The sequence below is a fragment of the Schistocerca nitens genome, chromosome 11, assembly GCF_023898315.1.
Source record: "Schistocerca nitens isolate TAMUIC-IGC-003100 chromosome 11, iqSchNite1.1, whole genome shotgun sequence".
NCBI classification, from domain to species: Eukaryota; Metazoa; Arthropoda; class Insecta; order Orthoptera; family Acrididae; genus Schistocerca; species Schistocerca nitens.
The window spans coordinates 184139212-184154475 of NC_064624.1; the positions used below are offsets into that span (position 1 = coordinate 184139212).

Here is a 15264-nt window from a genome sequence, read left to right on the forward strand (position 1 = left end):
TTTATGTGACAAACTCTTATGTTTTCACTTTTTTGGGAGTGTTTATCACATCCGCAAGATAACCTAAATCGGGTAATGTAGAAGAATCTTTTTACCCATTCGCCAAGTGTACAACTTAGGTGGGTGGACAACAGTTCCTTGGTTCAAGACTTCCCTCGAGTGAAAGGTTTACTTTCTTTATTTTCGCAAAGTTATGATCTGTCCGTTCGTTCATTGACGCCTCTGTTCACTGTAATAAGTTTAGCGCCTGTGTTTTGCGACCGCACTGCAAAACCGTGCGATTAGTAGACGAAAGGACGTGCCTCTCCAATTGGAAACGAAAACATTTGATCGCAGGGTCATAGGTCAACCGATTCCTCCACAGGAAAACACGTCTGATTTATTCTATACGACACCGGTGACGGCATGTGCGTCACATGACAGGAATATGTTGTCGGCCCACCTAACTTGTACACTTGGCGAATGGGTAAAAAGATTCTTCTACCTCGCCCGATTTTTTTTTTCTTGTGGATGTGATAATCACCCCCAAAAAAGTGATGAAAACATAAGAGTTTGTCACATAAACTGCAACAAATGAATGCAACGGTTTCACAGTCGCACAGTTTTCCCTGTGCTCTGTCAAAACATGTGTTTTTAAAGTTTCCAAATTTTTCCGTGTGTAGACCGTCAAATCCTGCATATGTTCAAGCAAATCTGAACATGTCCTGGAATTTTGGAGAGCGAAGTTGATTATGTGTGATTGCCTGATAATCGTCTGAAAATAAAAAATTAAACTTTTCACTCAAGGGAGGACTTGAACCAAGGACATTTCGTTCCGCAGCCGGACACGCTAACCACGGGACCACGGCGCTCTTGGGTTGATACTTCCCTAGATGTTACGTATCCTGCACATGGACTACTCAGTTTGTATATTTTGCTAATTTTTTTCATAGTTCCACACAACTTCTTCCTATTTTCTCGATTGATCTGTGTTCAGTTTTTCAAGGCCTATCCACTGTACCAACTTATAACTAAATGTGAGGGGGGCGCGATGGGGAGGTTCCCCTGTAAGGAGGAGGTCCCGCGTTCGAAACCCGGTCCAGTACACATTACTGCTGATCGCCACTGATATCCCGATGCAGCTAACTGCAACGATGCCCTCCCTTTCCGTCTATTTCTTCTACTCTACAGCTTCAATTTACGTATGATCCCCCTAAAGAATTTCTTTCTCAGGTCAGATCTAATGACCACGGCACATTCAGTCACTGAGTTCTCTGGACTGAACCATTGTGATGTCACTGCTTCTCTACTGACAATGACCCCACCCCCTTTTATACTGGCGAGCCTGCCTCCCGTGCCATCTAGTTGCCCTTTCCACATTACACAGGCGTGTCTGGAGTGTGTATCGCTGGTTTCCACGCGACTCGCCCCCGTGACAAGAGACTGTGACTGGGTGGGGACTAGAGATGGGCAAAACTGTTCTTTTCAGAGATCGGATCAGAACTGCTCACTCCCTGAAATGAACTAGGTCTTTTTCATGACTCACCACTCATTCACAATAGAAAATAAATGGAAGGCATATTGCCCTTTAAACTTGGTTTATTCCAGTACTATACCTGTATTTTGATCTTATTTGATCCTATTTTGAAATAACACAGATAATGAGTAAGAATTTTGTATTGTTTATTGAAATATCCACGATATGACAAAGTTTTTGATTATCGATTTATTTTGCACTATCGTGGTTTTTTGGGTGATCGGAAAATGTTGTAACTTGAGATTTACATTAACAATGTATTTGGCTATAATGTATTAAAATTTCATTAACCTCGTACAAATACATCCCAAGCCATATATTTTTAAAGTGAACGTTTCCTTCCGAAGACGCCCGAAATCGCAAAATCCGTACTACAATTAGAAAAAGAATATAAATTTGACTGTAAGACCGAAGTGTTGCATATAGCCTTACGCAGAATAAAACAAGGAAAATATTTGTGTATCACATTTTGCGATACGTTTATCGGTTCGCTCGTAATTAAAGCGTAAATTCGAGTGTCTGTAATAAAAATCCTATAGTAAGAGGAGTCGTCAGGAACCTAATCTGATCAGTTTAAACAAATAAAAATAAAATAAAATCAAATGATGTATACATAACATAATAACGTAATATACATAGCGGTATTACTATGAAGAACAATATCCAGAATAGACGAACTCCGATGCAGAGGCGCTGAGTCAAGCAGGTCGAGCCACGAGCTGTATTGCTGCGTGAGCTAAGACCGCAGAGACCAGAGTGACACCTGAGTTGCTTTGCTCAACGCTCTGGCTAGAGTCGAGACGGTGGGATGAGCGTTGAGCGGGCGAGTTCCGAGGGTGGGGGGAGCGGTGAGCGGCCACCACTCACCCGCTCCGAGACAAATCGTCCATTCTCTTGCGAGCAGGTTGTTGCAAGTAGTTCTTATGTTATCCGCTAGGAGGCTCTCTGTCCTGTTGCTCGCATCAACTGCCCAGAGGGCAGGACGTGCGACTGAAACGATCGCCGGCGTAGTGTGGTGCTAAGTTAAGCTGCTCCAGACACTGCACGCGACAGAGGAAGCACAGAGATGGCACGGCATATGTGAAACACAAAATCCAATGGGGCACTGCACAATGCAGGCAGCCAAGGCAGAAGCAGGGCAGAGGCCGGCGCTGGCTGTGTTGTGTGGCGTGCAGTGTGCTCTGACCAGCAGAGGCCCCGCTGATATGCTCCGTCTCTCTCTCTTCTCTCTCTCTCTCTCTCTCTCTCTCTCTCTCTCTCTCTCTCTCTCTCTTCTCTCTGCTCTCTGCTGTGGGGAAACGTTTGGAGCTACCGTTCTTTTTCTGAATCACTGATTGTTCACTCCTTTGAAAGATTCAACTCTATGAATCAGTTCAGGAGTGGATCCCCCATCTCTAGTGGGGACGCGCGGCGCGGCACCCACCTGGCTGGCCTGGGGCGGCGCTACACGTGCTGCGACCAGTCGCCCTCCATCCGCCAGACACTGAACGCGTAGCTGAGCCGCTCGTGCGCCATGTAGGAGCAGGGCGAGCCGGCCGACATGAGCGCCAGCCGCGCGCCGGGAGAACACGCCCCGCTGCCGCCGCCGCCGCTGCTGCTGCCCGAGCTGCCGCCGCCAGCGCCCCCTGTGCACCGACAGCGGCACAAAACACAACATGTTGACACACCTCCAGCCAGCGGGCGCCGCTTGTTGGGCAGCCTGTAAGCAGCAGACTTTGTGGGCAGGGTGTAGTCGTATCACTAATGACCAACTACTTCCTAGACACACTGTAGAGTAGCAATTGTTATATAGGCTGTAATTAGGAACTTTCGAGACAGGGTGTAGTTTGCACTTTTGGTACTATACTTATGGATCGTACTGTAGAGTAAAGCTTTTTTAATTTATTTTTATTTTTATTTTTTAATAAGCAGTCTCTGCTTTGCGTGCAACACGAATGTTGACATCCAGAAATAGGTCACAATTTGTTAGACAGAATTTTGCAGCAACATATCTGGTCTCAGTGTAGTCGTCTCATAAATGAGCGCCGGCCGCAGCGGACGAGCGGCTCTAGACGCTTCAGTCCGGAACCGCACAACTGCTACGGTCACAGCTTCGAATCCTGCCTCTAGCATGGATGTGTGTGATGTCCTTAGGTTAGTTATGTTTAAGTAGTTCTAAGTTGTGGGGGACTGATGACCTCAGATGTTAAGTCCCATAGTGCTTAGAGCCATTTGAACCATTTTCATCATAAATGAGCAATACTTCCTACACACCCTGTAGTGGAGAATTTTTTAAGCAGGGTGTAGTTAGGCCCCTTTGAGACGGGATGTATTTGGCACTTTGGGACTATTCTTTGGTACCGAGCTGCGAGGTACACTTACTTTCTTTTTTTTTTTTTAAGTGTATTTACTATGCTTTGTCTTCAACACGATTGTTGATGTGCTACCACACATAGGTCAGAACTTCTTAGGGACCATGTAAAAGCCAACCGCAGGGTGTACTCATTTTACAGATGATCTGTAAATGGCTCTGAGCACTATGCGACTTAACTTCTGAGGTCATCAGTCGCCTAGAACTTAGAACTAATTAAACCTAACTAACCTAAGGACATCACACACATCCATGCCCGAGGCAGGATTCGAACCTGCGACCGGAGCGGTCACGCGGTTCCAGACTGAAGCGCCTAGACCGCACGGCCACACCGGCCGGCTACAGATGATCTGTACTTCCTACAGCCGGCCGCGGTGGCCGAGCTGTTCTAGGCGCTTCAATCCGGTACTGCGCTACTGCTAAGGTCACAGTTTCGAATCCTGCCTCTGGCATGGATGTGTGCGATGTCCTTAGGTTAGTTAGGTTTAAGTAGTTCTAAGTTCTAGGGGACTTATGACCTCCAGTCCCATAGTGCTCAGAGCCATTTGAACCATTTTTTTTTTTTGTACTTCCTAGAAGTACTGTAGAGTAGGAATTGTGAGGCAGGGTGTAGTTAGGAACTTTCGAGACACAGTGTAATTGTCACTTTTGGGACCATACTTCTGTGTCGCGCTGTGGAATACTTTTTTATTTTACTTTATTTTATTTTATTTGTTTTTAATGAGCTGTCTCTGCTTTTGATGGAATACGAATGTTGACATCCAGAACAGGTCACGATTTGTTAGACTGGCTATAGAAAAGACAAGAAGGCTCTAAGCACTATGAGACTACACATCTGAGGTCACGAGTCCCCTAGAACTTAGAACTACTTAAACCTAACTAACCTAAGGACATCACACACATCCATGCCTGAGGCAGGATTCGAACCTGCGACCGTAGCAGCAGCGCTGTTCCAGACTGAAGTGCCTGTCTATAGCAGCAAACTATCTGGTCAGGGTGTAGACATCTTATGAATGAGCAATACTTCCTACACACCCTGTAGAGAAGAATTTTTTAGGTAGTGTGTAGTTAGGGCCCATCGAGGCAGGGTGTATTTGGAAATTTTGGGACTATTCTTTTTTTTTAACGCACTGGCTATGCTTTGTGTTCACCAAGGGCGTTGACAAGATGCCACACACAGGTCACAACTTGTTAGGGACCCTGGCTGTAGTCATTTTACAAATGATCAACACTTCCTAGAAATACTGTACAGGATGTAGTTAGGAACTTTTGAGACAGAGTGTAATTGGCACTTTTGGGACCACACTTGTGCGACAGCCTACGGAGCACTATTCCTTTTTTAATTCATAGACTGTCCTCTATGTGCAGCAAGAATAATGACAACTCGCCACTCATGGTTCAAATGGTTCAAATGGCTCTGAGCACTATGGGACTCAACTGCTGTGGTCATAAGTCCCCTAGAACTTAGAACTACTTAAACCTAACTAACCTAAGGACAGCACACAACACCCAGCCATCACGAGGCAGAGAAAATCCCTGACCCCGCCGGGAATCGAACCCGGGAACCCGGGCGTGTGAAGCGAGAACGCTACCGCACGACCACGAGATGCGGGCTGCCACTCATGGGTCACAACTTGTTAGGCAGCCTGTAGCAGCAACTTCGTCGGCTGGGTGCAGTGATCCTGCAACTGATTCCTAGTCATAAGGAATTGTCAGGCAGCAGTTGTCGGGAACTTTCGAGCCAATGTGTATTTGGCGCTATTGGGTCTACTGTGTTACTATGTTGGAGCCTCATTTCCGAGACATCCTGTAGAGAACGAATTATAGGACAGGGTGTGGAAACATCCTGTATCCAGAGAAAACTCGCCGGTGTTGGGACAACAGTTCTGTGACATATTAAATAGAAAAACCCACCTTGGCATGCCTCCTGTCTTTGGGGCATAGTTTCCTGCATGTGCCGTCGAAAATGAATTGTTGGGTGGGTGAAATTAGAAACTTCGCAAACAAGAAGTACATTATCTGATCAGATGTAGTGGGACACATGTTAGTTTCCGGCCGCTGTGACCGAGCGGTTCTAGGCGCTTCAGTGTAGACCCGCCCTTCTGCTACGGACTCAGGTCCGAATCCTGCCTGGGGCATGGATGTGTGTGATGTCCTTAGGTTAGTTAGGTTTAAGTAGTTCTAAGTCGAGGGGACTGATGACCTCAGATGTTAAGTCCCATGGTGCTTAGAGCCATTTGAACCATTTTGAACACATATTAGATGACATTTATATGTGGTGTGTCCGCCGACCGCCTTTTAAACTGACGCCTTGAATTCTGCTGGGATCACGTTCAGTGAAGTGTCCAAATGTCTGTCGATTCATTCTTTTTCAAGAGGCGATACGAGAGAAAACAATGATGTTGGATGCAGAGGTCTAGAGCGAAGTCGACTTTCTAACTCATCCTAAAGGTGTTTCACTTCGTTCATGTTGGGGCTCTGGGCAGTCTGGGCCATTTCAGGAGTGTCATTGTCCACAGAACATTGCCTCGCAGACGCTGCTGTCTGATAAAAAGCGTGCATTGTCATACTGATGCTCTTGTTGTGGTCTTCAGTCTAGAGACTGGTTTGATGCAGCTCTCCATGCTACTCTATCCTGTGCAAGCTTCTTCATCTCCCAGTACCTACTGCAACCTACATCCTTCTGAATCTGCTTAGTGTATTCATCTCTTGGTCTCCCTCTACGATTCCTACCCTCCACACTGCCCTCCAACACCTCTGTTCTCTTCTTGTCAAAACTATTTATCGTCCATGTTTCACTTCCATACATGGCTACACTCCATACAAATACTTTCAGAAACGACTTCCTGACACTTAAATCTATACTCGATGTTAACAAATTTCTCTTCTTCAGAAACGCTTTCCTTGCCATTGCCAGTCTACATTTTATATCCTCTCTACTTCGACCATCATCAGTTATTTTGCTCCCCAAATAGCAAAACTCCTTTACTACTTTAAGTGTCTCATTTCCTAATCCAATTCCCTCAGCATCACCCGACTTAATTCGACTACATTCCATTATCCTCGTTTTAATTTTGTTGATGTTAATCTTATATCCTCCTTTCAAGACATTATCCATTCCGTTCAACTGCTCTTCCAACCCCTTTGCCGTCTCTGACAGAATTACAATGTCATCGGCAAACCTCAAAGTTTTTATTTCTTCTCCATGGATTTTAATTCCTACTCCGAATTTTTCTTTTGTTTCCTTTACTGCTTGCTCAATATACAGATTGAATAACATCAGGGATAGGCTATAATAATAATGTCGTGTGGCTAGGGCCTCCCGTCGGGTAAACCGTTCGCCTGGTGCAAGTCTTTTGAGTCGACGCCACTTTGGCGACTTGCGTGTCGATGAGGATGAAACGACGATGATAAGGAGAACACGATACCCAGTCCCTGAACGGAGAAAATCTCCGACCCAGCCGGGAATCGAACCCGCACTGTTAGGTAGGACATTCCGTCGCCCTGACCACTCAGCTACCAGGGGCGTACAGGGAGAGGCTACAACCCTGTCTCACTCCTTTCCCAACCACTGCTTCCCTTTCATGCCCCTCGACTCTTATAACTGCTATCTGATTTCTGTACAAATTGTAAATAGCCTTTCGCTCTCCCTGTATTTTGCCCCTGCCACCTTCAGAATTTGGAAGAAAGTATTCCAGTCAACAGTGTCAAAAGCTTTCTCTAAGTCTACAAATGCTACAAACGTAAGTTTGCCTTTCCTTAATCTTTCTTCTAAGATAAGTTGTAAGATCAGTATTGCCTCACGTGTTCCAACATTTCTACGGAATCCAAACTGATCTTCCCCGAGGTCGGCTTCTACCAGTTTTTCCATTCGTCTGTAAAGAATTCGCGTTAATATTTTGCAGCTGTGACTTATTAAACTGATAGTTTGGTAATTTTCACACCTGTTAACACCTGCTTTCTTTGGGATTGTAATTATTATATTCTTCTTGAGTCTGAGGGTATTTCGCCTGTCTCATACATCTTGTTCACCAGATGGTAGAGTTTTGTCGGGGTTGGCTCCCCCAAGGTCGTCAGTAGTTCCAATGGAATGTTGTCTACTGCCGGGGCCTTGTTCCGACTCAGGTCTTTCAGTGCTCTGTCAAACTCTTTGCGCAGTATCATATACATTACGTATGTAGGTTGTGGACAGTTGGGAATGTGGGTCTCATGGAAAGCATGCAAGGGATAAGTTCCTGCAGCCGCGCTATTGATCTGTGTCCTCGGTGGCTCAGTTGGGCTGCCGGCACGGTAGCTCAGCGTGTTCGGTTAGAGAGCTGGTTGGCCTCTGTAATAAAAAATGAGTGGAAGGGTCAACAAAACGAACTTGACCGGATGTCACGTGACGTCCGCAACGATCAAACACATCGATCAAAAAAAAAAAAAAAAGAAGAAGAAGAAAAAAAGAAAGGTGGACAGAGCGTCTGTCATGTAAGCTGGAGGTCCTGGATTCGTGTCCCGGTTAGGGCACATATTTTCAGCTGTCCCCATCGAGGTATATCAACAACACCTGTCGGCAGCTGAGGGTTTCAATTAATTATCATTTATTCTAGGATGCTGGACGGTCATCAATGGTATCCGTTCTTTCGAGAACAGTTACTATCTTGATGCGAGCTTGAATATTCGGCACTGCTCGGCAGCCGTCTTAATGCTTTTATAGCGTGTCCGTGCAGCGATCGGCCGTTCCTTAAGTCGTGGAAGTAATCGGTAGCAAACCGTGGCATGTAGACTGAAATACTGAATGTTATCAAAAGTGCTAGTGTTTACTGAGTGTTAGAAGAAATTATAATTTGTGACCCCTAAGAAATCGATATTCTCACTTGAACCAGTCATCATAATATCCCTGGGGGAATTATTTAATGAGATTGTTTCTACGGAATGTTGGTTTGAAAAGTAAGGAGAGACTGCTACCTAACATAGCGGGCCTGGAGGGAATACCGACAGGGTCATTATACACTGGAGTCCATAGTACAGAAGTTACACTACAGCGGTAACTTGAGCGGACGGATAGCATTTGCAGATGATGTTCGTTGTAAACGCTGACTCGGGAAGAACTGTAGTGGAACGCACGCACCTCCATCCAATATTTGAACAATTAAATACTATGAGTTTAGATTAACAAATGCGGAGATAGGAAATCAGGGGAACAACTGAAATAGCTCATAGGTTCACTGCAATTTGCATTTATTGTAACACTTGATGAAACAGCAAGAAAATGTCGCGTGTTACACTCGACAGATAATAGCACTAGAACAATAACAAACACATGATTTAGTTTTTTGCACAATACTTAGAGTTCAATAGGCAGGGAAACACACTAAGTTTTCCCATAAATTTAAATGTGCGCGTAGGCGCGTTAAAAGATTGGTTATCAAACACTTATAACATCAAGTCAGGCACAGCCCACGTAAAGACAAAATAATTAGCACGTTTATACGTTGACTAGAACATCGAGATGAATATCAGGAAGGTGCACCGTCCACAACACCTTACGGCGACAGTTAACCTCCAAAAAACTTCTTTCTTTCCAATATGACATTAGGTACAGGTCAATATATATATATATATATATATATATATATATATATATATATATATATATATATAATGTGCTGTTCCAGTCTCTTCTGTACCTAAGGTCCATCACCGTTCCCTTTGGGTCCCTACGTAATTCGGTGCTCTCCGATACACACGATCGAACAGCGGAGGAGTGGTACTCAAGCGTCAACTGTACGTTACAATATCTCCGCATGTAATTAACATTTTACAATGCAACAAATGGCACTGATTACGTATTTGTTTATATGTTCAGATGTGCTAACAAAACTAACGTGGTTCCATTAAAAAAAACGTAGATTTGTGTTAAAAAACATACTTCCGTGCATTTTTAATGGTTTGTATTAAACAATTACACTAGCCCCTCTCCTCACGTTCGGTCTGTGGAATCGATTCGTCAGTATTTGAAGTGGTTTACGAAATATATCCAGCGGTAACGTTAGGTGACTCACCCTGTATATATATAGTTACAAAAAGGTACGGCCAAACTTTCAGGAAACATTCCTCACACGCAAAAAAAGAAAATATGTTATGTGGACATGTGTCCGGAAACACTTACTTTCCATGTTAGAGCTCATTTTATTACTTCTCTTCGAATCGCATTAGTCATGGAATGGAAACACACAACAACAGAACGTACCAGCGTGACTTCACTTTGTTACAGGAAATGTTCAAAATGGCCTCCGTTAGCGAGGATACATGCATCCACCCTCCGTCGCATGGAATCCCTGATGCGCGAATGCAGCCCTCAAGAATGGCGTATTGTTTCACAGCCGTCCATAATACGAGCACGAAGAGTCTTTACATTTGGTACCGGGGTTGCGTAGACAAGAGCTTTCAAATGCCCCCATAAATGAAAGTCAAGAGGACTGAGGTCAGGAGAGCGTGGAGGCCACGGAATTGGTCCGCCTCTACCAATCAGTCGGTTACCGAATCTGTTGTCGAGAAGCGTACGAACACTTCGACTGAAATGTGCAGGAGCTCCATCGTGCATGAACCACATGTTGTGTCGTACTTGTAAAGGCACATGTTCTAGCAGCACAGGTAGAGTATCCCGTATGAAACCGTGATAACGTGCTCCATTGAGCGTAGGCGCAAGAACGAAACTAAAATGAGCTCTAACATGGAAATTAAGCGTTTCCGGACACATGTCCACATAACATCTTTTCTTTATTTGTGTGTGAGGAATGCTTCCTGAAAGTTTGGCCGTACCTTTTAGTAACACCCTGTATATATACACCGGGCCATTAAAATTGCTACACGAAGCAGAAATGCATATGATAAATGGGTATTCATTGGACAAATATATTATACTAGAACTGACATGTGATTACATTTTCACGCAATTTGGGCGCATAGATCCTGAGAAATCAGTACCCAGAACAACCACCTCTGGCCGCAATAACGGCCTCGATACGCCTGGGCATTGGGTCAAACAGAGCTTTGGTGGCGTGTACAGGTACAGCTGCCCATGCAGCTTCAACACGATACCACAGTTCATCAAGAGTAGTGACTGGCGTATTGTGACGAGCCAGTTGATCGGCCACCATTGACCAGACGCTTTCAGTTGATGAGAGATCTGGAGAATGTGCTGGCCAGGGCAGCAGTCGAACATTTTCTGTATCCAGAAAGGCCCGTACAGGACCTGCAACATGCGGTCGTGCATTATCCTGCTGAAATGTAGGGTTTCGCAGGGATCGAATGAAGGGTAGAGCCACGGGTCGTAACACATCTGAAATGTAACGTCCGCTGTTCAAAGTGCCGTCAATGCGAACAAGAGGTGACCGAGACGTGTAACCAATGGCTCCCCATACCATCACGCCAGGTGATACGCCAGTATGGCGATGACGAATACACGCTTCCAATGTGCGTTCACCGCGATGTCGCCAAACACGGATGCGACCATCATGATGCATCTTCTTGCTGTCGGTTAAATGTCGCGTCTGTAGCACGTCATCTTCGTGATGTAGCAATTTTAATGGCCAGTAGTGTATGTTGGGCGTGGCAACTAGGTCGTTGCGGAGCCCGTATGTCTCGTGGGCCCCGATGTGAAAGGTATGACGTGTGGGGCGGCGGATTACAAGGGGCTGTCGCCCAAGGGGCGGACGGGCTGTGCCGTTGCGGTGCGTGGCGGAGAGTACTCACCGCTATCCACGGCCGGGTCGCAGAGCTGCGGGCCGTCGTGGTGGCAGGCGAGCCCCGGCCCGCCCCCGCCGACGCCGCCGACGCCGCCCCCGCTGCCGCCCCCGCCGCCGCCCCCGCCGGCGCTGTCGTGCTCGGCCTGCTGCAGCACCTGGTACAGGAAGTCGATGTACCTGGCGGCCAGCTTGAGCGTCTGGATCTTGCTCAGCTTGTCCGACGGCAGCGTGGGGATGATCTTGCGCAGGGCCGCGAACGCCTCGTTCAGGCTCTGCGTGCGCTGGCGCTCGCGCACGTTCGCCATCACTCGCTGCTGCTGCAGCTCCTGCAAAAAAATACACGTAGAAGACATTTCAGAAGCATCTCGTATCCGTACCGGTGTTCTGTAAAGGGAGGGACTCCCCTGGCTCCTCCGTTTTAGCACAATTTTGCAACAGCTTTTGAAGACGTGAGCATGTTCAGGGTGGTCCATTGATCGCGACCGGGGCAAATATCTCACGAAATAAGCATCAAACGATAAAACTACAAAGAACGAAACTCGTCTAGCTTGAAGGGGGAAACCAGATGGCGCTATTGTTGGCCCACTAGATGGCACTGCCATAGGTCGAACGCATATCAACTGCGTTTTTTAAAATAGGAACCGCCATTTTTTATTACATATTCGTGCAGTACGTAAAGAAATACCAATGTTTTAGTTGGACCACTACTTTGTGATAGATGGAGCTGTGATAGTCACAAGTTTAGACGAACAACTGGTAACAGTAGGTTTTTTAAATTAAAATACAAAACGTAGGTACGTTTGAAGATTGTATTTCGGTTGTTCCAATGTGATACATGTACCTTTGTGAACTTATCATTTCTGAGAACGCATGCTGTTACATTATAATTACCTGTAAATATCATATTAATGCAATAAATGCTCAACATGATGTCCGTCAATCTCAGTGCGTTTGGCAATACGTGTAACGACATTCCTCTCAACAGCGAGTAGTTCGCCTTCCGTAATGTTCGCACATACATTGACAATGCGCTGACGCATGTTGTCAGGCGTTGTCGGTGGATCACGATAGCAAATATTCTCCAACTTTCCCCACAGAAAGAAATCCGGGGATGTCAGATCCGGTGAACGTGCGGGCGACCAATTCACCTGTCATGAAATATCCTATTCAATACCGCTTCAACCGCACTCGAGCTATGTGCCGGACATCCGTCATGTTGGAAGTATCGCCATTCTGTCATGAAGTGAAACATCTTGTAGTAACATCGCTAGAACATTACGTAGGAAATCAGCATACATTGCACCATTTAGATTGCCATCGATAAAATGGGGGCCAATTATCCTTCCTCCCATAATGCCGCACCATACATTAGCCCCCCAAGGTCGCTGATGTTCCACTTGTCTCAGCCATCGTGGATTTTCCGTTGCTCAATAGTGCATATTATGCCGGTTTACGTTACCGCTGTTGGTGAATGACGCTTCGTCGCTAAATAGAACGCGTGCAAAAAATCTGTCATCGTCCCGTAATTTCTCTTGTGCCCAGTGGCAGAAGTGTACACGACGTTCAAAGTCGTCGCCCTGCAATTTCTGGTGCATAGAAATATGGTACGAGTACAATCGATGTTGATGTAGCATTCTCAACACCGACGTTTTTGAGATTCCCGATCCTCGGCAATTTGTCTGCTACTGATGTGCGGATTAGCCGCGACAGCAGCTAAAGCACCTACTTGGGCCTCATCATTTGTTGCAGGTCGTCGTTGACGTTTCACATGTTGCTGAACACTCCCTGTTTCCTTAAATAACGTAACTATCCGGCGAACGGTCCGGAGACTTGGACGATGTCGTCCAGGATACCGAGCAGCATACATAGCACACGCCCGTTGGGCATTTTGATCACAACAGCCATACATCAACACGATATCAACTTTTTCCGCAGTTGGTAAACCGTCCATTTTAACACGGGTAATGTATCACGAAGCAAATACCGTTCGCACTGGCGGAATGTTACGTGATACCACGTACTTATACGTTTGTGACTATTACAGCGCCATCTATCACAAAGCGGAAAAAGTGGTCCATCTAAAACATTCATATTTCTTTACGTACTACAGGTATATGTAATAAAAATGGGGGTTCCTATTTAAAAAACGGCAGTTGATATCCGTTTGACCTATGGCAGCGCCATCTAGCGGGCCAACCATAGCGCCATCTGGTTTCCCCTCTTCAAGCTTGACTTCGTTCTTTGTAGTTTTTTCGTTTGATGCTTATTTCGTGAGATATTTGGCCCGGTCACGATCAATGGACCACCCTCTATACACGTAGTGCCTCTTCAATATCTTCTCCAGGAACAGTATTACGTCATACTTAGAATTCAGCCAGTGGCAGAATCGGTGATTGCGGAGTACCAGGGAGGTTTCCGGCCAGGGCGGTCAACTGTAGATCACATCTTCAATCTCCGGCAGCTCACTGAGACGCTGGGTGAATATGGTAAAGATTTGCATATTTTATTTGTTGATTTTAAGAAGGCCTGTGATTCTATACATCGCAAGAGCCTGCTCAGCTGTTGAAGGGAGTTTGGCACGGCAGAGAAACTTATCAATCTGTCTGAGCGAAACACGTGCAAAGGTGAAGATGAGGAATTTGAAATTGTGACAGGACTCAAACAAGCTCAACTTTGCCTTCGAGAAGATCGTGCGCGAGACTTTCCAAGAGAAATAAGGGATTGAAATCGAAGGAAAGAGACTGGCGTACTTAGCCAATGCAGACGACATCTGTTTACTCTCTACGTCTGAAGAGAAGTTGGAGCAAATGACGAGAGTACTAAAGGAGGCTGTCAGCAAATTTGGGCTAAACATAAACGAAGCCAGGAAAGAGTACCTCGTTATGACGCGTGGTCAAGGTCAGGCCGCTGATCATCTGCAATCACTGCAGGTGGGAGGCCAGTCCTACAAGAGAATGCACGAATTCAAATACCTAGGGGCACTTTTCACTGAGAACTCATCATGTGAAGCAGAGATCAATGCCAGAATTCAAGCAGGAAACCGATCTTACCACGGCCTAGCACAATTGCTTCGGTCCATATATCTCTCCAGACAGTTCAAGATTCGACTATACAAAACTCTGATCGAGCCTGTTGCTCTATGTGAAACATGGAGTATCTGGAAACAGAACTTACATAAGCTCCGCATGTTTGAGAGGAAAGTGCTTCCGAAGATCTTTGGACACAAGGGAATGGAGGATCAGACACAAGGTGAGGAGCATGAGGAACTATACCAGCATCCCAACATAGCAGGAACTGTCAAAGCCAAATGAATCCAGTGGGCTGGCCATGTGAATGGAAGATCACAGATGGCCACGGAAGCTCTTGGGTTTCACACCTACAGGAAAGAGACCCCCAGGGAGACCGAAGAAGTGTTGGAGGGATGGTCTCCATGAAGATTTAAACCAAGTGTTAATAGATGTGGATGAATGGCGGGTAGCAGCAATGGACAGAATACAATGGAGGAGGAAACGTAGCAGCGTGCGGTCCACTGGACCTGATCATGTAGAAGAAGAAGGAGAAGAAGAAGAAGAAGAAGAAGAACAGCATACTGAACAATCATTCTGAGGGTGGCCCTCTGCAAGGGCTGCTTTACCGCCACACCATCGCATTCCCCTCAGATTCAG

General features: G+C 45.9%; 1 protein-coding gene across 1 annotated transcript in view; it reads right to left on the reverse strand.

Annotated features, from left to right (window-relative positions):
- The window catches only part of LOC126212759 (protein twist-like), a 281543-nt gene that overhangs the window by 111798 nt on the left and 154481 nt on the right, over positions 1-15264 (reverse strand). Inside the window, exons 5-7 of the mRNA XM_049940166.1 lie at positions 11706-11925; positions 11607-11663; positions 2940-3141 (exon numbers count right to left, since the gene is read on the reverse strand). Of these exons, the coding sequence (XP_049796123.1) occupies positions 2960-3141; positions 11607-11663; positions 11706-11925 (459 nt within the window). The 3' untranslated portion in view covers positions 2940-2959. The remainder of the gene's footprint in view (positions 1-2939; positions 3142-11606; positions 11664-11705; positions 11926-15264) is intronic.